General features: G+C 36.2%; 4 protein-coding genes across 8 annotated transcripts; 2 read left to right on the top strand and 2 right to left on the bottom strand.

The window, feature by feature from the left end:
• Positions 1 to 3,805: 3,805 nt before the first annotated feature.
• LOC108225405 (sterol carrier protein 2) lies at positions 3,806 to 5,026 on the top strand. The gene is made up of 4 exons (XM_017400256.2): positions 3,806 to 4,079; positions 4,197 to 4,257; positions 4,553 to 4,655; positions 4,762 to 5,026. The coding sequence occupies exons 1-4, from the start codon at positions 3,954 to 3,956 to the stop codon at positions 4,841 to 4,843; spliced, it is 372 nt and encodes a 123-aa protein (XP_017255745.1). The 5' UTR covers positions 3,806 to 3,953; the 3' UTR covers positions 4,844 to 5,026.
• Positions 5,027 to 5,988: 962 nt separating this feature from the next.
• Positions 5,989 to 9,787, bottom strand: LOC108227131 (protein WEAK CHLOROPLAST MOVEMENT UNDER BLUE LIGHT 1). 2 transcript variants are annotated; one of them, XM_017402132.2, is made up of 3 exons: positions 9,509 to 9,787; positions 8,260 to 9,318; positions 5,989 to 8,016 (listed from the first exon to the last, which is right to left on the bottom strand). In XM_017402132.2, exons 2-3 carry the CDS (start codon positions 9,196 to 9,198, stop codon positions 6,103 to 6,105), a joined length of 2,853 nt encoding a protein of 950 aa, XP_017257621.1. In that variant the 5' UTR covers positions 9,199 to 9,318; positions 9,509 to 9,787; the 3' UTR covers positions 5,989 to 6,102. The 2 variants fall into 2 exon arrangements, with proteins under 2 accessions (XP_017257621.1, XP_017257620.1); XM_017402131.2 differs by having other exon boundaries at positions 8,260 to 9,238.
• Positions 9,788 to 10,102: 315 nt separating this feature from the next.
• Positions 10,103 to 18,082, top strand: LOC108192765 (uncharacterized). Of its 4 annotated transcripts, XM_017359242.2 has the most exons (10): positions 10,104 to 10,953; positions 11,265 to 12,413; positions 13,089 to 14,222; positions 14,684 to 14,725; positions 15,367 to 15,443; positions 15,895 to 15,979; positions 16,079 to 16,162; positions 16,303 to 16,404; positions 16,502 to 16,600; positions 17,613 to 18,082. In XM_017359242.2, the coding sequence occupies exons 1-10, from the start codon at positions 10,243 to 10,245 to the stop codon at positions 17,721 to 17,723; spliced, it is 3,594 nt and encodes a 1,197-aa protein (XP_017214731.1). In that variant the 5' UTR covers positions 10,104 to 10,242; the 3' UTR covers positions 17,724 to 18,082. The 4 variants fall into 4 exon arrangements, 1 of the variants encoding a protein (XP_017214731.1); XR_010284929.1 differs by lacking the exon at positions 17,613 to 18,082 and having other exon boundaries at positions 10,103 to 10,953; positions 16,300 to 16,404; positions 16,502 to 16,537; XR_010284930.1 differs by lacking the exons at positions 15,367 to 15,443; positions 16,502 to 16,600; positions 17,613 to 18,082 and having other exon boundaries at positions 10,103 to 10,953; positions 16,303 to 16,360.
• Positions 18,083 to 19,423: 1,341 nt separating this feature from the next.
• LOC108226574 (putative F-box protein PP2-B12) lies at positions 19,424 to 22,006 on the bottom strand. The gene is made up of 3 exons (XM_017401545.2): positions 20,952 to 22,006; positions 20,332 to 20,450; positions 19,424 to 20,182 (listed from the first exon to the last, which is right to left on the bottom strand). The coding sequence occupies exons 1-3, from the start codon at positions 21,231 to 21,233 to the stop codon at positions 19,666 to 19,668; spliced, it is 918 nt and encodes a 305-aa protein (XP_017257034.1). The 5' UTR covers positions 21,234 to 22,006; the 3' UTR covers positions 19,424 to 19,665.
• Between the last annotated feature and the right edge of the window lie 100 nt (positions 22,007 to 22,106).

Raw genomic sequence — 22,106 nt, 5'->3', positions numbered from 1 at the left:
CTTAGCTTGGCAGCTGGGATTTATAAACCTTGACAAAAATTAAAAACTACTAAAACTGAAACATTTTGATAGCAACCATACAACTGAGCAGACTGCTTTTGTAATGTTATAATTGGATAACGCGGCAAATTTAAGTACAAGTGAGGATCATAAGCTTTGAGTATGATTAATATCGCGGGGGTGGGGAAGGACCAAAGACCTTTGCATTATCAAGGAATCCACTACTTAATTTCTGCAATCTTTATGCATAAGAGAATATCCTAATAGTGAATCACATCCCCACAAAGTATTGGCAAACGACGCCACGTATCCGGATGTCCACCTTGAGTGGAGTGGTGTCAGAGAGCTGGAAGAGAGCCATATGTAGTATGTGTCATTGGCCAAAAGAAAAAGGCTGCTAATAACACGGCAGCTGGATACCACAATCTAAAGGACCCATTCTCATGTCCACAGCACACTACAAAGACAGAGCTTTAGTAGATATGTTTTGTGTGCTTCTAAATTGATCTCTTCATTATCCTTTTGTCAGTTATTATTATGCAACCGCAGATTGATTTTTTGTTCCAAATCTGAATCTATGAATGCTCCTCATTCACTATTCTCTTCTTACTTTCTTACTAATGCAGCTTTATGCACCCATGTGCCTCTTCAGATATTCTGGAGCCTCAAACATCCACACCTAACTCTACTATTACAATTCCTCTATAGCTCGATCTAGTGAAACTAAAACTTTGTTTAACACTAATTACTCATATTGTGAACTTAAATTTGTCAAGTAACCAACTCATTTGAAACCTTAAGTTGTCGGAGGAAGGCCCTAACAAGATCTTATACTCTTCAAACAGACTTGAACTATATATACGACTAAGTGGCTAACAGTCAGTTTCTCTAATGAACCGTTAAGAATCAGAGGTAGTGGATCAAAAAAATCATATAATCAAACTCATATTGACATTCATTTCATGCTCTGATAAACAAAATAAAACTAGAATAGCATCGCACAAACACAAATCAGAGATAGTAAAAGAACAAGAATCTGGTGTTATTACCAATGGAACAATACACTAAAGTAAATTTCTGCAATTAAATTCTTAAACAGTTATGCACAGGAAATTTCTTTTAGAATAGTACAGTTGTGGAATGAAAGCAAAGTTTAATGTTGTGTTTGGTTGGGGTGAATGAAAATGGAGGGAATGGAATGAGATTTGAACTATAATTTAGTTGAATGTATAATAATTTCATTCATTCAACCATTCCATTCCTATCACCATTTGTTAGAGCTCAAACCCTTCATTTTGTGAAGGAATGCTCCATTCCTTATCATACCTATTTTCTACCCAAATCTTATCATACAAAATTTGCACTCACTCATTTTTTTCAAAATCCTCCTTCCTCTACTATATTATTTTCTTTTATTTATACTAATTTCATTCCATTCCATTTCATTCATCCCAACCAAACACAACATAAAAACATAACTCTGCTGAATTGTGAATCTTAAACTGCAGGAGTGTATTTATTTACTGCCACGATTTTAAATCTTCCTATGTCTCTGATCAGAAAGGCTTCTAATAAAATTCCATCTTTGTAGAAGTTAATGGCTGGCACAGCCTGCACTCTGATATTAGAAGTCAATTCAGTGATGAACAAGTGAAAATAGGAGACAAAAAAAAAATCCAGTCAACTTGGAACGTTTTGGCCTGAGCTTTAAAGCATAAGGGAAAATAATCAGTTCAAAACAGTTTGTAGTTCGCATAAACGAGAAATCACCCTCCACGAGGAATTATCTAAGAAATCAAAACCTCATCTCCTTAGAACTAGAACGCATTCAAGAGGAAAACAACAGAAAAAAGGCGTGCAAAGCATGTATAATACCTTGATACCAAGTCAATTACTCTTCCGGCAGTACTTTAATACTACCCATCAGTGTATAGTCTCAAGTTGGGGACAATGGAAATTCAACTGCAAACAGATTACTAGAATGCAAAGGCCCATTAGGAAGATTAACATCAGGGAATGAAAAGTTCTGAGCTGTTCGATTTGCCCACCATGGATATGTTATCTTTCTTTTAGGTTTTATTGTATGAAAAGTGAAAACTCCCATTAAATCAAACAACTAAAGCTTATATTCTTTTTGTAAAAATCCATGATCGACTAAATCAGATAGTACTCATGCTGTGCCTCAAGAATATTACATCTTCCTCGATACCAGATTCTGTGACTAATTTTGTGAGCCCCTTCTTAACATATTTGCAGCTGCAAAGTTGTTTAAAAATTTACAACCAAAATTTGGTTTCCCTGGCCTTCTCCAGCACTTAAAAGATTTCAAAAGAGAATAATTTAAGGGTAAAGAAGTATATAACAATCGTCCATCATCACTGTAGCGAATGACAGATATAAGTAACATAGCATTATCTCTGCAAATGGCGTACTTTGTAGACTGTAAGCATGGGTTAAAAAATTAATTTTAGATCAAACCGATACTTAATTACTGATAACAGCACTAACAGCGTGCTTCAGTGACAGAAGACCAGAAGAATGAGCCTGCACATCATTATTTAACAAGTATATACTTTCTTAAAAACTATTAAATTAGTAAAATTCGCGATTGATCTGTTTTTATCTCACTACAACAGATGAGATAGCTAACATCAACCGGGACAGAGTGACCGCTTACTTACTACCATTGTGGCCGACTTGACAAGAAACTCGAAGGCAGAACAGCAAACTTGTTTGAAGATGGTCAATTATAGACTGCTAGTCAGATTCAACAGCCCTTCGATTTTGTGGTCACTGTTTGAAAAAACTCAGTATTATTTTTATTTATTTTTAATTATGAAAGATTGAGATATTCACTTGTGATATTCGGTGAAAACTTTGGATTTATGTTGAGCTTAAAAAAACCGATTGCATGCTCATATTTTGTAGGTTCGCTATCAAAAGCAGCAGTTGAAGATAGACAGCATTGATCATGTTGGTAGAATCAGCAGTGCAGTATATTTTTTTTCAGTCGATCTGCTAAACTGTGTAAGCTTACAATGTTTCTTCATGAAGTTTCCATGCACATTACTGCAATGGTAGTGCACAGTGATTACGACTTCAATGCGTAGTGTCATAGAGTAGTAATGTCTTGCCAATGGCTTTAGATTACCAACACATTTGACCTGTGGTCAAGGGAACAAGAATTACTAAGTTAATTACAAATTTTGTAATTTGTAAATTACAAATTACAAATTTTGTAAGTTATTAAAGTATTTGAATTCTGTCAAAAAAAAAAGTATTTGAATAGATGTTTTGATAATTTTATTTAAAAATAATTTGAATAATTATATTTATAAAATATCATTTGGAAAATAAAAATAAAACTATTATAATACAAAAAGCGCAAGGGAAAGTAAGGATGAGTAAGTTTCGTGGGAGTTGTCTAATGGCTTTTTGTAAATTTTGTTTACCGGAATGCTCTTCGTCAATTGCAGGATTATTATATTTTTAAATAATAAAATAAAAAATATATACTTTTACAACTCTATTATTACAAATGCGCAACTCATATATTACAAATTTGAGAAATTTTATTGTAATAATAATAATATTATTAGTTTTCATAATCTTAATTATTTAATTTCCCATTCCGTTTAGTTTCCGATCATCCCTCTGTCAGAAGATTTATGTTTCGAAAAATTTCTGATTTCACTGTTATCAGTCGTCGCTGCTAATATTTTGGACTACTATTATCTCTCCCCTATCCGGCTATCTCAACATAATAATTATTAAATTAATACCAAAATAAAAACGTACTCGTGAAATCACCAGCCGGTTTATATTGGAAAAGCTTAGAAGTATAAACAACAGTAGCAATCAAATTGGCAATCATAATAAATATATATCTGTATCATTAGTTCATTATTATTACTTAACATCTACCTACCAAGAAGAATTGATCTTGTTGAGACATGGCTAAGAGCTCTCTGAAATCAGCTGCCCTGATGGAGCAGATGAAGGCCCACCTCTCCACCGACGCCGGCAAAGATATCGTCAAGAAACTCAATCTTGTTTTTCAACTCAATATTGCCCCCAAGGTCTCATCTTACTTCTTTATTTAGCTATATATGTGTGTGTATTTGTGTTATGTTTAATTGTTTATATTTAATCTGTTAGCTGCAAAACCCTGAATTTGTAATTTGTTGTGTGATCAGAAAATTGGGTTTAATGAGGAAATATTTGTTGTTGATCTCAAGAAAGGAGAGGTTACCCAAGGTTAGTTACTCTAGTATTTAACCTGGAAATACTACTACTTGTTATGTATGTTGTCTTTAAATCGAGATTTGTCTAGTTTGTATTTATTCGGAAGGAATGAAATGAAAATTTGTGAACGAATTTAAGACCGGGTAGAAATGATGCAAGGCGGAAACATAAAAGTTACAATCACGAATTTATAGGCAGTACAGATTTTATTTCCACTCACGTTGAATCTTCCAAACAAACTGAGCACAAGTGTTCATCCAAACAAAAATCTAAAAGTTGCCGGTGAATAATTGTTGGGGGAATGCAGGCCCATATGAAGGCGGGAAGCCCGATGCTACCTTTTCTTTCACCGATGAAGATTTTATTAAAATAGCTTCAGGGAAAATGAATCCCCAAATTGCTTTTATGAGGTGAGTGCCAAAATATGTGTTTTCTTTTTACCTCAGATTAGATGAATGTGCATAATGTTTCCGTATATATTATTGGTGATTATTGTTATCTTGTATGTGAATACAGGGGTGCCATAAAGATCAAAGGCAGTATGAGTGCAGCTACAAAGTTCACTCCTGACATATTCCCAAAGCCTTCTAAGATGTGAGCTCGACCATATACTCAAGTCCTAAGATGCATATTTGTTGTGTTAGATTTCATCTGTATTAGGAAGCCATATGTGAATGAAGTGGTATGATAGTGATTCCCAAATAATCATATGACCATTGTCTGAAGGATTTTAAGTTATTTTATAATATACAGGGAATCTGCCAAGTCTATTTCATTGCCAGTTGATTTCATTTATATGTTCTGAATGATTTGTCACTTGTATCTTTTACGATGTTTCGAGAGTGTCCTTATTGTGCATACAATTTGTGGTTTAAATTCAAAAGGTTTGCCATTGAGCATGGAGTTTTAGGGTATGCTTTAATTTGAGCAGAAAAAAATGTGAGAGAACTGTTGCTAATTGGATTTGGCTTGTAAGTCCATGTGGTCCCACTTAAGCATTCAACTATATAGGATTTATACAGGGTTGACGCCCCTTTTTTATGTGGAACTTGATATAGTGACTACAGATGCCAGTTTAAGTCCCAGCACTTATATTATGGTATCACCCGTTCTTAACATGGCGATTACACCATGACTGTTAATGATTACTATATGCTCCTCAATTTTTCTCTCTTTTTTTGTATCTTCTTTCTTTTTTCTGGGGAGATTTATCTAGTTTACCAGAGAAAGCATGTTTATGTTATGCAACTCAGGCATCATGACATTTCTGGTATGTTACAATGAAGTTATAATTGGTCTGTTTTACTCCAAGTGACTATAGTTTGAGCTACTGCCTGTGTAACTGCCAGGTTGTGACATGTGCTTAACAAGCTTATGTGTTTGATGTTTCTCATATTTTTCGTTATTATGAATTGAAAAAAGAGATTTGAAAGCGGGGTCATGAAATAAATATCACATCGTTATCCCGTTATTTATTCATTAGCAGGCAGATGTAAAAACATATAGTCAAGATCATGGCTTCTGAGTTCTGATGTTGATATAATGTAAAAACGATCTGTAGTGTACATTACAAACCCCAGTTTCATATTCACAATATCAAACTATTTATATGTTGTCTTTAATTGATAAGCGTCTCATTTTATTGCATCCTATACCTCAGCTCACGCCCTGAAACAAACCTCTATTCCGCGGAAAGGAAAAAAACCCTATTGATTTGCAATACACGAAGCAATACTGTACATGTGCAGGGAAGAAATGATATGGCATTAAGATCCCTGAAACTGGTTAATTCAACAACTTGGGCACTGAAGATAGGATTGAATATCTCCATCACCATAATGTGCTGGAAGGAGAACGCTAGGATGGTGTTTTTTTTTTCCTTTTGCCCGAAAACGAGAAAAACCGAAAAAATTTGGACTTCTTTTTTTTCTTTGCAAGACTCCCATCAGCAAATGAATCAGATTCACTGCGTCGTGGCTCATATACTACTGGGCTTTGCGTGTGTTGAGTAGCTACAGCAGCACTTGGTGCCTTGTTAAGATATTGCGCTGCATTTTTCACCTCAAAGCTTGGTGGATTACTATTTTCACTCACCTCCGTAATTTTACCCTCAAAACTTGCTTCAGGGCTCTTACTTGGAATAACAGCTCCTCGACTAGACTTATCAGCTTTTCGTCGTTCCTCATGTTCAGCCCTCCACTTTCTCAGTTCCCGTTCTATGCCCAGTTTCTCTTCCTTGGCCTTTTCTGCCTTCTCCCTTGCGAATTCTAATCTGTCCTTCTGAGTAGCTAATTCCGAATTAACTTTCTCCAATTTGGTCAAGTTTTGCAGCTCAGTTTCTTTTGCTTTCTCGACCAGAGAGAGGGCGTCAGCAATTCTCTGGTTACCCTGCTCTTCTGCATCTTGGGCCTGCTTATTCAGCTCATTGTAGTCCTCTAGCGGAAGTGTAACTTCAGATGTTATTTGATCATTGTTGAGAGTTTGAACTGCTCCGGTCTCTTGCAGTGCACTGAGAGCTGCTAGAGCATGCTTTTCTGATGCCTTTGAAGCCTCTATCTCCTTTTGAGCTGCAAGTAATCTACTCTGTACAGTACTTGCAGCAGCCTTTGCATACTCCACTTCCTCCTGTGCCTTTTGGAGCTCTCCGTGAGCCGCATGAGCATGTGACTTTTCGTGATCTGCTTCTTCAGAAGCCTTTTGTAATTTCTTGGGCAGCTCCCCCATCTTCTCTCTCGCTTCTCTCTCCTTTACTTGAACCATAGCAATCTCATCTATAGTCCTGCTGAGCTCATCTTCAATAGATGCAACTGCAACTGATGCCATTCCTTCTCTCTGCTCAAGGGCAGCTAGTTCAAATTTTTCACTTTCTAATTTTGAATTTAGTGAAGTGGCAGCAGCTTTTAACAATCTAATTTCCTCCTTTGTTTCTTCAATGTCGAGTTTCACTTCTTCATACTTCTTTTTAGCCAAAGAGACCTCTGTTTGTATATGACTATGTGTCTCTTTGTCCTGCCCAACAATTTTGCCACTTGAATGTTCTTCAGACTCTAAGCTCATGTCTGAGTCCATATATGCAGCTAACTCAAAGTTCAAGTCCCGTAGCAAAGCTGAAGCAGCATCTAGTTTTGACTTGAGGTCCTTTGCTAAAAGAATATTCTGATGTAGTTTCATGAACTCCTCTTCTACCTGCTTCTTTTCCTTTTCCCAATCAGAAGTATCTTGCTCTAATGCCAAAGCTGCCCCATTTTTTTGTTTCTCGGCTTCTAAAAGAGTAGCATGCTGAGATTCTAGAGAGTCTCTTGTTGAAATCAGCTCAGCAGTCAATTCCTCAACTGCCTTTTTAATATCTTTCAATGCAAAAATGGCCTCTTCAGCTTTTTTCACAGCCAAATCTCTTTCAGTTACGAGAGTAGCATAACCTTTCCGTACTGTAATCAACTCTTCTTTTACAGTTTCCAGCTCCGATAAAGCAGCATCATGCCTTGCTTTAGCAACCTCAAACTGTGCCTTAGCTGCATTACGAGCCTCATCAGCAATTCCTTGTTCCATCTCTACCACCATGAGGCTTGCCAGTTCAAAGTCCTGGTTTGCTTGAAGCTCTTCCATTTGTGCTCTCTCTAGGTACAGATTCAATTCTTCGATAAGTCTCTTACTGCTCTTGAGCGCCTTCAAAACTTTCACTTTGTCATTTTCAGCAGCCTCGGACTGTTTCCTAAACCATTGTACCTCCCGATGCACGGCCTCAAGTTCTTCTTCTATCGCTTTTCGCTTCTGCAGGGACCAAGGACAAATATAGTTGACACAGATGATGATGATGCTATACCATGTTACAGGTAAATGGGGAAATAGCAAAAAATGTACTAACTTGATATTTAGCATATAATTTCATTGTTTAAAAATTCCAACACTGTTGAAAGCAGGGGAGCAACATAGTTACAGCACTGACCAGGTTAGTAATATTGGTCAAATGAACAGTTTTATGAAGCTGCTGAATAAGATCAAAAAGCATATTACCTCCACTCTCTGCACTATATGGGGATTCCACTTAACAATTCCCCCAAACTTGATGACTACTCCCTTAGCAGATTCGTATGGTGCTGCTGTATCAATATGATCTGCGTGATTGGCCTGCGAAACCTCACCATATATCTGTCTCCTATGACGAGACTTAGTTCCCCTCACCTGAGAGGCTGATGCTGGAATTTTGTTTACATTACTAACCCGACCTTGAGCATAAGTAACAAAATCACCATCTTGTGATGATGATAATTTACTCTTTGCTTTCGTTACTGGCGTATTTGATGAATTGAATTCCCTGAATTCGTCTTCAAAATCTACTATGCCCGCTCTACCTGAAGTAGACGATGCATCCTGCTCAACTGTAATAGGCAAGTCAAAAACATATTGGTGTTGGACATAATTTCTATTACATGAACTTCCTTCCGTTGTTTTTTCTGTCACAATATTGTACTCTGAAGAAGATGCTATATTCTCCTCATCTTGAGAATCACTTAGACTTTCACTGTTACTTGATGAAACTGAGGCTTCCTCTTCAGATATACCTTCTGAAACTTTAATCTGAGGATATATAGCCACATACCCCGGAGGTTCAGTCCCACTGACTTTCTGCTCCTCTGGAAGTCTGTCGATAGAATCTTTCCTAACTCTAAGCCTAGGATACGCTGCAGTTACAAAGCCCTCGTGATTTTGTGTTCTCTCTACACCTGCGTTTTCTCCCAGAAGACCTTGGCCCTGTTGAGGAGTCATGCTACTGGAAGGATCTTGCACATTGACCAAATTTGAGCCGCCTGTCACTGATACGCGCAATTCAAGTACAACCTTCACACCAGTATCACCAATTTTAGGAACTTCAGTACACGGTTGATCCTTGTTTACGGAAGCTAGTGATGATTCAGGAAGAGAGCTATCTTCAACACTTTCCGCGCTCTCCATCAAACAGAAAGATGACTGCTGAGGAGAGTCTACTAGGTATCTGAATCCAACACGTTATGGATGATCAGCAACAACAAAAATAATCCCTTAAGCAAATTTTGCATACTATGTAACCCTTGTCTGTCCCAGAAATAGGTATTGGCCAAGAAACAAATTATCATATATCACAAAAAGTGGAAATCACAATCAGAACCAATCCACGACGATACGAATACAACACGAAAATTTCATCATCGTCATCATCTAAACAATTTTGCAAGGAATCAATAAATATAAAAAAAATGATGAGAGGAAGAAAGAACGAACATACCCGAATTTATCAAGTCAATGCCTCAAACTGTGTCATTTGGTGAAACAACATAACTAATTTACAGAAACTTAACATCTGATTGCTGTCGTAACAGCTTATATATACGATCATATATTTTGATTTATGTGTATATATATTTTCTCTTGGATGAGATAATGCAGGCAGGCAGGCAGATTAATATGAATTAAAAGAGTGCAGCTCCATGTATAATTTGATAATCAGGTCATAAAATATTGATGATGGAATTATAATATTATATCATGAAGCTCGGTTGCCATTTTCTCCATCCCTTGTTTCTGATTATTTACGGCTTCAAGATTCGTTTGTTTTAAGCGTCTTTAATTCATGTAAAACTAACAACCAAATATAAAATTGTTAAAACAAAGTTATTTTACGATATGAAGAACACAATTCGAGTCAATAATGTATAAAGTTTGTTATTAAAATGCTGCTGTGATTAAATAAAAAATAAACGAAAAGGTGACATATTTTGTTATTGATTAGCATCAAATGAATATTCCAGTTTATTCGCGTTTGAAAAGTAATAAAAGAAAACAAGAGGATAGATAAATAATTTTTTTTATATAAAATAAAAAAGAAATTCATACACAAGTCACCTGTTCTTCTCTTCCTCCCGCCATACCTGTCTGAAGAATTATTTCACTTTTCTCCTCTTTAACAACACCAATTCAACCTCACATTCTTTAGATATTATTATTGTTAATTTTTGCCGAATGATGCTTCGCGTTCTCTCGCGTAACCTTACACGACGTCGTTTAATCCCCTTCCCTCTCCTCCTCCGCCGCCGCACTTTCTCATCTCCACCACCGCCTTCCACCGTAAAACCGCCCGGCGAAAAAATCGCCAGTAATTCCCAAAATGCCCCTGCCATTCACCACAATCACACAATGACCCCTCTGCCATCTCTCTCATCCTCACGCACCACTCTTCTTGCTCTTTCCGCAACCCTAATCTCCACATTTTACCTCCTCTCCCTGACCCGACCCGACCCGCCTGACTCCGGACCCGATCACAGCCCACTCAATCACGACCTCCACAACGCAATCAACAGAATCGTTAACAAGATGAAGCAAACAGGCGTCGCCGCGACGGTGCTGTGGAAGTCATTGACGTCGGTGTTGTGCTCGGCGAATCACGAAGTTAGGTCCGGTTTCGAGTCGAAAGTTGCGGCTTTATTGGCTGACATTGCGGCCGCGAATGAGAGTAGGAGACTTGCGCTTGTCGGTGCGGGCGGTGGAGCTGTGGTTGATTGGCTTATACAAATGGTTGCGAGGACAGGGGATAGTAGTGGCACACAGGCGGAGTCAGCTAGGGCTTTGGCGTATTTGATTGCTGATCCTAATGTTTGCGAGGCGGTTTTTGAAAGGCCTCATGTTGTCCCCAGTTTACTTAGGTTTATTTTTTCTACTCAGCCGTCGAAAAAGGTGTGATTAATTAGCATTCCTCTAGTTATGTTTGATGAAAATGTTTAAAATGCAATGTATAAGTTGGTTGAACTTAGTTGGTCTTTTATCCGTTAAAGAATTAATGTTTGATTAATTTCGGTTGTTTAGCTACATTGGATGAAGTTTAATGTGTAACCCTGTTTTAACATATGCAATAGCTTAAATAGCAAAGTAGGATGTAAGTGTTGCCATTTATTGTGCCTGGTTATTATGGCTGCGGTGAGATTATGTCAGTGTTTTTTTTCTTTTTGTCTTATTGACATGGTATGGTGCTATTTGTTTTTGGACAGCAAACGAGAAGTAGTTCATTCGATAATTCTGATTCTTTGAAAGGTAAAAGCATGCTCATAGCAGCAATTATGGATATTGTTACTGCCAATTGTGAGAGTGCAGACAAAGTGGTATTCAAGCCATCTCTACCTGGAAATGCTGAAATGAGAGATATTGCTGCAGCCATTGAAGTTATCGAGGAAGGCGGTTTGCATTTGGATGAGGCATCTGGAAGTGATGAGGATGGTGATGGTAAGGTAAAGGGTATTGGAATGAAAGTTCTTGGAGGCACATCAGTAATAGGACTTGCTAGAAGTAATGGTCTTGTGGAATTGATGCACTTAGATAATGCTCAATATGAATCAATTAGAAGTACTCCCAAAACTACTTCGTTTAACAAAATAGATGATTCCTTATCACAAGCAAGTTTGTCATCAGCTGCTATACCTGGGCTCTGGGATGATTTACATTCTCAGCACATTGCTGTGCCTTTTGCTGCATGGGCTTTAGCAAACTGGGCTATGGCATCAGAAGCGAACAGGTCCCATATTCAGGAACTGGATTGTGATGGAAATGCTGTCATGACTGCTTTGATTGCTCCTGAAAGATCCGTAAAATGGCATGGAAGTTTAGTAGCCCGATTGCTATTGGAGGATCAAAATCTTCCGTTGAATGAATCTGTTTCGGATTGGTGTCTTAGTCTTCTATCTACAGTATCACAAGCGAGTAAAGCCGAAGACATCCCTTTAACTCAAATGGCTTTGTCCGCGTTCCTGATTTCTATCAAAAGAAGCCCCGAGGCACAGAAAGTAGCTGTGGAGAAAGGTCTGCATCAGATGAGAGAAACTGTTAAGAGGACAACGAAGCATAAGCCCACACAAGAAGCACTGGCGAAAGTGTTAGAACTACTTAGTACTGGAGAAATGCACTTGTCTATTGAAGAAAGTCAAAAGTGGTCTGCTATTTTATTTCCATGGGTTTTCGATAAAAATTCAACTGAAGCTATGAGATCTTCAGCCATTAACATCTTTTCATGCATTCTTGAAGATCATGGGCCGTTTTCTGTGCCAATTTCTCAAGGATGGTTGGCTATTTTGCTGACTGATGTTCTAGGATCCCAGAAATTAAAGTCAAAAGGCAGCAAGCTGCTAAAATCCGGCCAAGTAAAGGTTTGTAACTGTATCTATCATTTAAAAATTGGGTAATATCATTCAACTATATCCATTATATCTTAGTTGAGCAAGATGGCTTTTTGTAGTTCCTAGGGGACGCTCAACCCTCTACTTGAATTCTCTAAATGTCTTGAGTTAGATACCCCACAACCATAATTTTACCAATTATATTAACAGATTAGAGGTCTTTAATTCAATCTTAAAAAATTTTCATCATACTGTGTTTTAATTGATAATTTGTACATGAGATTACCTTTTTTTCACAACCTCATTTTATTAATTTATCAACATGAAAAATCTACGAATATTGTGGTTGATGATAATTAAAAAATTATAATACAAAAATTAAATCTAGTATTCTAAGATACATGTTGAAATGTTCAACACAGTAATTGTTCATATTGTCACCATATTATAGGAAGGACAGAGTCATCTACAAATATTCTTATGCAAAGTAACACTTGCTATCCTAAAATTCTAAACAGCCTGTAAAATCAAAATTAAATATTGGTTCAAATAAAATCTGTTCATCACACGGGTATTTAATTAGTATTAAGAACAATTTAATGTGGTGAATATTTGGAATATGAATTCTTAGACTAGTTTTGATTAGATTCTCCTCTTCTCTGTCCATATATAGACTGAATACATGAAGCAATTTGAATTCTGCAGACTCAGATTGATCAGTCAAATATCGTTGCTGCCACACAAATAGCTAATCAATTGACAGATTCTGTTGTTAATTTAGCGGGAAATCAATTAGGAAGGGCAACTGACAGTGATGAGAGTTTTCCACTTGCAGACCTTCTATCACTTGAACCATTTGTTGGGCCATTTAAGAGTTTGAATAAAGACAATCTGCCCAAAACTAATGCTGCAGATTCTGCTATAGCCACTCTTAAGGGAATCAAAGCCCTGACTGATATATGTTCAGAAGACCCTCTTTGTCAAAACAAGATGGTTGATTTTGGTGTATTGTGTTTGCTTAGGCGTTTTCTGTTGCGAGACGATTATGAGAAACTTGCTGCAAATGAAACATATGATGCATCACGGGCGATGGAAGCCGAGGAGCGCATCTCAAGTGTTCCTGGCGAACATACTGTTGCTAATAGCACTGATTCAACTAGTGTCCGAGTTCCACCAACTGCCCACATTCGCAGGCATTCTGCTCGTTTGCTAACTATTCTTTCAATTTTACCAAATGTTCAGAAAGTTATTTTAGAAGATAAAACATGGTGTGATTGGCTTGAAAACTGTGCTAATGGTAAAATTGCTGGTTCTAATGACCTGAAAACTCAAAGTTATGCCCGAGCGATACTATTAAATGTTCTTTGTAATGATATAAATTTCAGAGGTTCCGTCAATGAGGATATTTCGAACAAAAAGAATAGCTGTTCTCAATTCACTGACATGATATATTTGATCAATCCTGAAAAGCCGCACTGGAAGTGTCCTGAGAGAGAATTTGTATCACCAACTAAGAAGCAAGATTCTAGAGTAACTGGTGTGGTTGATTATGATGACAGTGAGGATAAGCCTTTAGCTAGAGTTGAGAATGATAATAATTTTTCTGCTGCTGGAGAAAGTTGCAAGGGATCAGATATTCCTGTGCTAGATATTGTTTTTGTTCATGGCTTGCGTGGTGGTCCTTTTAAAACATGGCGCTTGGCTGACGACAAGTCATCAACTAAGTCTGGTCTTGTGGAGAAGATTGATGAAGAGGCTGGCAAACAAGGTACTTTCTGGCCAGGAGAATGGCTGTCGTCCGACTTTCCTTATGCCCGCATGTTCAGTCTGAGATACAAGGTGTGTCCCTTACTATAATGCTTTGTGCTTAGGTTGTAATCAGTGAAGTTTCTGGATGATTTAGATCCAACAGAACTTTCTAGGTTAAGAAGAATTTAGTTCTTTATGTATTTGTGCCTTTAGTATATATTGTACAGTACTGCTAATTGCTTGGGCTTCTCCATTCAGAACCATGGAGGTTCTTCAACTCTCTTAGAAGAAGATGATGGAAATTAAAGGAGAAATAAGATCTAGCTAGAAAATGTTGTTTAACTCTGTTGACATTGACTGATTTATATCTAGTGATTATTTATATTATATTTTGACACTATTCGACGTACTACAGTTCTCTTTATTGCAAAGAAATGCACATCTATTTGCTCCTCAATTTATGCTTTTAAATCAGCTCTTGTTGTGGGTTTAGCTAAATCATTCACATTCTCAGACTTTCTACTAACTTCTAAATCGAATATTAAATGCAGACAAATCTTACTCAGTGGTCTGGAGCAAGCCTACCTCTTCAGGTTTGCCACTACTTCTAAAGAAGCATTGTCTTATGGGTCATTAATTCATCTCTCCCAGCTATTTATTGTTTCTACATTAAAGACATGTTCTAGCTGTCTAGCTTCTTAGATTATGTCTGTTCCATTGGAACTATAACACACGTACTGTCTACAGTTTGCACTCATCTGATGGTACTTAATCTCTGAAGATAATTACATGGACTATTTTATTCACTTTGTAGCTCATTTTGGGGGACTTCCATTCCACCTCCCAAGATATAACTAATCGCACGTAAATAAACTTAAAAATGATTGAAAATTAATCTGTAGTTACCTTGGCATAAATTATTATGCGGATTTAGAACACATGGGCCAGTGGTTCAGGGATTAGTATTTCCATCAAACGAACATGGACCTGGACTCCTGGTGTTTGACCACCTAAGCCATTACATTATTCCTTTCTATTCATCTCAATTTTTCTTGTGAAGAACATACTTTGTTTTTTAAAGCTTATTTCCAGTAAATGATAAACACAATTATTAACACAAAGCCGGAAAGTATGTGTTTCCATGTACTTTTTGTTTTTCGCCTTTTTGCTTATTGTAGATTGGCATGTTTAGTGTCATATACATCTTGTCAGTCACTGGCATTAAATTTTGCAGGAAGTAAGTGCTATGCTTTTACAGAAGCTTATTGCAGCAGGCATTGGAGATCGGCCAGTTGTATTTGTGACTCATAGGTGTGTGTGATGAGTATGCTCATCATTTAGCATTAGGGTTTTGTTTAATGTGATCTAGTTTACCTTTTCTGCACAGCTCATTGTTTTAAATTATGATTTCGTGGTAAAAAGTGTTCGAGTATGCATGGGTTACATATATATATATATATATATATATTTGAATATATTTGATAACTACAACTGTGGCTTAACTTTTTAGTTTATAGAGGAAATCTCTTTCATATGATAGGGGGATCCTTCTACGTATAATTTGATGAGAAAGAAATATAGTGGGGAGGGAAAAATATATAGATGAATTGCTTATAAACTTGGCCGTATTCATCTACTGTACTGCACTCTCTTTGCTACTACATTTTACGAATTTTGTAAGAAGTGATAGTATGCTTGGTACAGCCTTATATTATTCATATATATGTACGTCTGTTGTTTAACATTGACTCATCTTTTGCAGCATGGGAGGACTGGTGGTCAAGCAGATGCTGCATCAAGCAAAAGCAAAACATAATGATGGCCTTGTCAAGAACACTGTTGGAGTTGTATGCTTCCTCGACCAAATATATATTCAATCTGCTTATTTTTGTTAATTTTTTTTTTGAAAGCTGTTATGATTTTTCTCTATTTCTTCCTCATATAAGGTATTCTATAGCTGCCCGCATTTTGGCAGCAGGCTTGCAGACATGCCTTGGCGAATGGGTCTTGTGTTTCGCCCTGCACCTACAGTAAGTGCTTGGTTATTCTTGTGCCGCTTGAACAAATTCTTCATAAATATGTTTTGATTTTTACCGCAGGTTGTCTATAATAGTTGATAATAAATTTCCTTTGACTTTGGTGGTAATGGTGGATAATTCGTATTTAGTAGATAGGTGAACTAAGAAGTGGATCTCCGAGATTAATAGAGCTAAACAATTTCATTCGTCAGCTTTACAAGAAAGGGGCACTAGATGTTCTCAGTTTCTGTGAGGTAATTAGTTGGATAACCATAATACAGCTTCTTAGCATTTGCACTTGAAGCACATACTTACTTGCGAGGACCATCTGGTATTTCTTATTTTTGGCAGACCAAGGTGACCCCTATTGTGGAAGGCTATGGAGGATGGGCGTTCCGGATGGAAATAGTACCAATTGAATCAGCATATCCTGGATACGGGGAACTAGTTGTAAGTTTTTTCAGATATCACATTATTTATTAGTAGACAATCATATTTATCTAAAGTTTAAAAAGTTTCCATTCATATTATTCTTGTATGGTTGCTTTATTACCCACACATATTCCTAGTTACACATATAGCACTGATTGTTCAGAAGGTATCAACTGTGCACAAATAATATGATTTACCTACAGTTGTAAACAAGTGTCCTATCTATACAAAAGACAACACATCTACTAGTATTTTCAATTTTCAAAATGTCTAGAATGCAATAGCATCACTATCACGTCTGATCTTATATCTGGCGTGGAACGCATCTCTTTAAGATATGTGCTCAGACAGATGGTTCCAGTGACAAAACTTGTATAGAAAATGGTTTGGCAGTATAGTCTATTTAGCTAGTCTACTCCGAGCCAAAGGCACACTGTAGGATGATTACTTGACTTCTGACTAGTCAAAATATTATAACAATTATGCATTTTATATAAATCTATATATAACAGTGTGCCTAACGCTAGGAAGGGTCTAGAGTTTGATTATTCCTCTACCTTAAAATATTTCCACCTTCAGATAAAAAAAAATTATATGATTTAATATCAGCTATTAATGGATAGACAGAATAAAAGTACTATATTTGTTATTAGCATTATAATAAAAATTGCAAAAAGTATCAATAAGATAATAAACTAGGTAAATACATAACTTTAGGATATCTACTAGATAGTAAAGTAATGATATTTGCAAAGTGAATTGTATAACAACTTTCAGTCTGTTAGTCATGACTGGCATCATTTGTGTATGAAGGATTCATACAAATTTGAACTTATTAGCAACATTTGTGTATGAAGGATTCATACAAATTTGAACATATAGATAAGAAAAAATAAATCTTTTCTAGTCAGACGAGCTTCAAGTGTGTTAATATAAATTTGGTTATGAAATTGTTTACATAAACTGTTAGCATACATGGGTTTTGTTTTTTGTCTTGCTATGCATATTTACTTTGCAAACTTGAACGTAGGTACTGGAGTCAACAGATCATGTAAATTCTTGCAAGCCTTTGAGCCGGATCGATCCTTCCTATAAAGAGACACTGGACTTTTTGTATAAGCTGAAAAAGCATATGCGCTGATTTGGTAGCTCTGTAGATAATACTATGAAGAGTCTCAGCCCAGGAATTTGTTTCTATCTCAATATGCTGCGGAAGTGGCGGGGTAATCATTTTGACCATACTCAGTAGCACAGCCAGGAACCACCCTTTAGAAAAATGCCCTGTGCTGATTGTAAAAAACAATGTAAAATGTACAGTTGTGCAACTTTTTAAGTACTTGATAGCTTGGAAATTCCATACAGAAGACTACAATACCCTCTACCTTAGAAAATGTATCATCAACTGTTGTATACATCTTTGTTTGACACGCTTTCTTGTACAGAACTGATTACATGCAGAAATGAAATAATTCAAGGATGACAAATTGTAATGTTGTTTTATTTGAAAAGCATTCAGGGATGATGGATTGTAATGTTGCTTTATTCATATGAGTTCTGTTTTTAATTAATAGCCGTTAAGAAAGTAACATAACATAAGAAAATAAACAGAATAAGAAAATGAACTTTACTAATGTAGAAATAGTTGGGAGGTGTTTGGATCACCAATGAGGATGAAAAAAATTGGTATGAGAGTGAGGGGTATGAGAATGGGTTTGGATGATTTACCATTCATGTGAGATTTAGAGTCATATTCCATGTCACAAAATTGCTAATCCAAACATTGAGAGTTTGAGTTCCGATTCTCGTTAACCGGGTTCATTATAATGAACCAAACCAAACACCTCCTTGCAAGTTAAAAGCTTGTAGAGTGATGCATTAGTCTAGTCTCTATTTGCGTCAATAATTTTAGAGTTGAGCAAAAATTGTTAAACATTGTTTGGTACTAGCCTCTATTTTGTGTCAAAAATTTTAGAGTTGAGCAAAAATTGTTGAGCATAGCTTGGTATGTGTAATCACCATATAAAACCTTAAAAAGGACTGCACATATATATAACAAAATTTCAACCTAGAAGTAGATATTTACATTAGGTGCTGGGAAAGTCGAAAGAAGGAAAGAATTACATGAAAAACATAACATACATGTAAAACATAATAATAGAAGTGAAGAGTAGGGTGCCGGCAAAGCCAAAAAAAAAGAAAAAGGAAAGGACTACACGAAAAACATAAAACATAACATACATGTAAAACATAATAATAGAAGTGAAGAGTAGGGTGCTACCAGACCTGAAAAAAGGTAAGAACTACACGAAAAACATAGCATACATGTAAAACATAATAATAAAAGAGAAAAGAGCAGGGTGCCGGGAAAACCGAGAAGAGAAAGAACTACACGAAAAACATAGCATACATATATAATTTAATAACAGAAGTAAAAAAGAGTAGGTGCTGGGAAAGCCGAAAAAAGAAAAGAACACCATGAAAATTATAGCATCTATGTAAAACGTAATAATAATAAAAAAAAAAGGTATGAGAATCACCGATAAACTCTTTTTAATCCAACTAGTTTCTGAGCGACTACCTATTGAATCCATGACCATAATTTCCTAGTAGGTGAATGGGAGTGGGGAAGGAACTCCTTTGACATACTAGTTTGAGTTTTGAGATGCTATCTAGCTTTCTGACCAGAGCAACTCGAGCATTACCCTCAAGCATCATATCAGAGTCATTTACCACCCATAGGCCGAAGGCCGGTTTTTTGCATGAGCCAGAAGGGCAACCGGGTTCCAAAAATTTCCTGGGCTGCAAATTTTGAGAACCTAAATTTCTATTAAATAAAAAACAAATCTAATAAAAACTTCAAATTAAAAAAATAAAATACATGAAACTGTTAATTAATTCATTTTATTTCTTATTTTCTATTATATTTCGATTCTCACTAACTCAAAATTTATCTAAAAGCATATATTACTTATTAGATTAGAATTCTTATATTTTAAGAAAAATAAAAAACACGTTTCATGTTATTTTTTGTTCTATATTTAAAAATTATATTATTATAACAATTGGGCAATAGTATTGTGTTTTTATATAAATATTTGGGGTTCCATTAATAATTTTTGCACAGGGCCCCAAAATTTGTCGAGACGACGGTGCATAGGCCGGATCTCAAGCCCTTGAATAATAAGACCACTCTTCCAGTTTCCACTTTTCTCTTCCCACAAAATGATCTGCAGTTCTCTGTTCTCCCCTTCTTTGTTGTAGTATTCGGCGAGCTCAATTTCTAACCATCCATCTTTTCTAGTCCTTGGATTTTGGCGGCCAGCTCTGAAATTATGAAACAAACCCATTCGCCTAGGCCTGGTGACATTTTCACGCTGCACTACACCTTCTGGGTCTACAAAAACATTGCGCTTTATGCTTTCTTCGCCATCTATCCCAACAGAAATTTCCAGCGGAAGGTCTTCAAACCCGTGCAGTGTTTTTGTTGGCTTATAGACAAGATACGTGGTGTAAACGGTATCTCCAGACAACAATGAAGTGCTTATTCTTCCATGGATTTCAAACCACCAAACACTAATCAACTCAATGGACTTGCCAAATCTGTTGTGGAACATAACAACAATAAGCATATATTGACGATTTGACATTCATCGATTTTACACAGAATCATTTTCCTAAATTCTAAAATTAATTTACTTGTGCTGAACTATCAAATTTGTAAAAAAAGAAGTCGAAGCAAAAAGTTGCACCTTGATCCCGAATCAGATCTCCAACTCCAGTAACTAGGATTGTCACCCCACAATATAGTGAGTGCCCTAGCCCCCATCATAAAACACTTTTTTCCTGTCCGTTTATCCAGAGAAAAACTCTGCAAAATGACAATGTATTTGTGGTAAAAAGATCAACGCAAGACATTCAGTAGGTAATCATTGTATGTAAATTGCGATCAAATGACAAGTTAAAAAAAACATCTCCTCTATAAAGAATGGTTTAGTGGGAAGCTTAAATAGTTTGATTAGCATGCCTTGAAATTTTTTTACAGGTATTTTGAGTAAGACGACACTAGTTTCAAAATATAGAACATGTACAATGGCCCAATCCTACAGTCCTCCAATTAGCACATAAAACACTTAAACCAACATAATTCAACAGGGAAGAACATGAATCATGAATGTAATTAACATAAGACTTGTTTATAGGTCAACAAGTACACACCAAACACAACATAAACAAATGAAACACCCTGATATGATATGATGCAACAATCATCCGACACAATCCCAACCCGGAACAGCGTCACAAGAATAGCACAAAACACAAGAAGAAACAAATCAACAAGAATTATTATAACAAAAAGAAAGAAGCAAACCATATCACCAGCATCAATGAGGAGAGGCTGATGAGCGAGCGAGAGATACAAATCCTTCTTGGAAGGAGAAGCAGACAAAAGCTGATGAATGGGTTTTTTATCCACAGCCCTGGCAATGAGCTGGCGATAATCAGGCGGCAGAAATTTGTCCCAAACAGGATCAGAATCAGCCACAGAACGCACAGCGGGGCTGACAAGAGCGACACGACAAGCATCAAGTGGAGTTGTATGAGAAACTATCTCTGCTATGCAGCCTTCAGGCAACATGTCCCAGTAATTCATGTTGTCTTCTGATTCTTACTTGCCCGTCGATGTAATTATGTATCTGTGTTGTTTTGAGAGGATAGCGAATAGATACGAGGACAGATATGTGTGTTTATATAGGGGAGGAGCCAAGAGGGGGGGTGATGGCAAATCTAGGGGAACAAGGATATAAATAAAGTAATTATCCGCTCTGATTAGGTATTTGCTTTCGCATTCCTATTTTTTTCGTTTTATTTCTAATTTATATATGAAATTGCTAAAAAATAAAAATAATATGTAAATAATTTTAAATATAAAAACTAATTTAGTTTTATAAGTTAAAATATATAAATTTTATCATATAATTTTCATTCTATTTCCGGATCAAAACCAAATAATCAGCTGTTTTGATACGCTTTCTTGCACAAAACTGATTAAGTGTAGAAATAAAATAATTCAAGGATGGCATATTGTGATCGTTGTTTTATTCAACGAGCATTCAGGGATGATAAATTGTAATATTGCTTTATTCAATTAGTTTTGATTTCAATCAATAACCATTACGAAAGTAGCATAACATAAGAAAAAAGAATAAGTTCAAGCATTACTCTAACCTCTATTTTGCGTCAATAATTTTAGACTGGAGCAAAAGTTGCTCAATATAGTTTGGTATATGTAATCACCCTATAAAACTTTAAAAAGAGTGGCACATGTAAATAACAACATTTCAACCTAGAAGTAGATATTGCATTAGGATGGTGGGAAAGCCGAAAAAAAGGAGAAAAACATACGAAAAAACATACATGTAAAACATAATAATGAAATTGAAGATTAAGGTGCCGAGAAAGTCTAAAAGGGAAAGAACTACACGAAAAACATACATGTAAAACATAATAATTGAAGTGAAGAGTA

This window comes from Daucus carota, chromosome 6 (assembly GCF_001625215.2).
Source record: "Daucus carota subsp. sativus chromosome 6, DH1 v3.0, whole genome shotgun sequence".
Classification (NCBI taxonomy): domain Eukaryota; kingdom Viridiplantae; phylum Streptophyta; class Magnoliopsida; order Apiales; family Apiaceae; genus Daucus; species Daucus carota.
The sequence above is the reverse complement of the archived record's forward strand: the minus strand, read 5'-3'. Positions and strand labels throughout refer to the sequence as shown.

Bases quoted from the DNA above. Each gene is read 5' to 3' on its own strand.
- LOC108227131 (XM_017402132.2), bottom strand. From the start codon at position 9,198: ATGGAGAGCGCGGAAAGTGTTGAAGATAGCTCTCTTCCTGAATCATCA. The intron at 8,017-8,259 runs GTAATATGCTTT...TGGTCCCTGCAG, and splicing joins ATATAGTGCAGAGAGTGGAG to AAGCGAAAAGCGATAGAAGA.
- LOC108225405 (XM_017400256.2), top strand. From the start codon at position 3,954: ATGGCTAAGAGCTCTCTGAAATCAGCTGCCCTGATGGAGCAGATGAAG. The intron at 4,080-4,196 runs GTCTCATCTTAC...TTGTGTGATCAG, and splicing joins AACTCAATATTGCCCCCAAG to AAAATTGGGTTTAATGAGGA. The intron at 4,656-4,761 runs GTGAGTGCCAAA...ATGTGAATACAG, and splicing joins CCCCAAATTGCTTTTATGAG to GGGTGCCATAAAGATCAAAG.
- LOC108192765 (XM_017359242.2), top strand. From the start codon at position 10,243: ATGATGCTTCGCGTTCTCTCGCGTAACCTTACACGACGTCGTTTAATC. The intron at 14,223-14,683 runs GTGTGTCCCTTA...TATTAAATGCAG, and splicing joins TGTTCAGTCTGAGATACAAG to ACAAATCTTACTCAGTGGTC. The intron at 15,444-15,894 runs GTGTGTGTGATG...CATCTTTTGCAG, and splicing joins GTTGTATTTGTGACTCATAG to CATGGGAGGACTGGTGGTCA.
- LOC108226574 (XM_017401545.2), bottom strand. From the start codon at position 21,233: ATGAATTACTGGGACATGTTGCCTGAAGGCTGCATAGCAGAGATAGTT. The intron at 20,451-20,951 runs GTTTGCTTCTTT...GTCATTTTGCAG, and splicing joins TCATTGATGCTGGTGATATG to AGTTTTTCTCTGGATAAACG. The intron at 20,183-20,331 runs GTGCAACTTTTT...GTTCCACAACAG, and splicing joins AGATCTGATTCGGGATCAAG to ATTTGGCAAGTCCATTGAGT.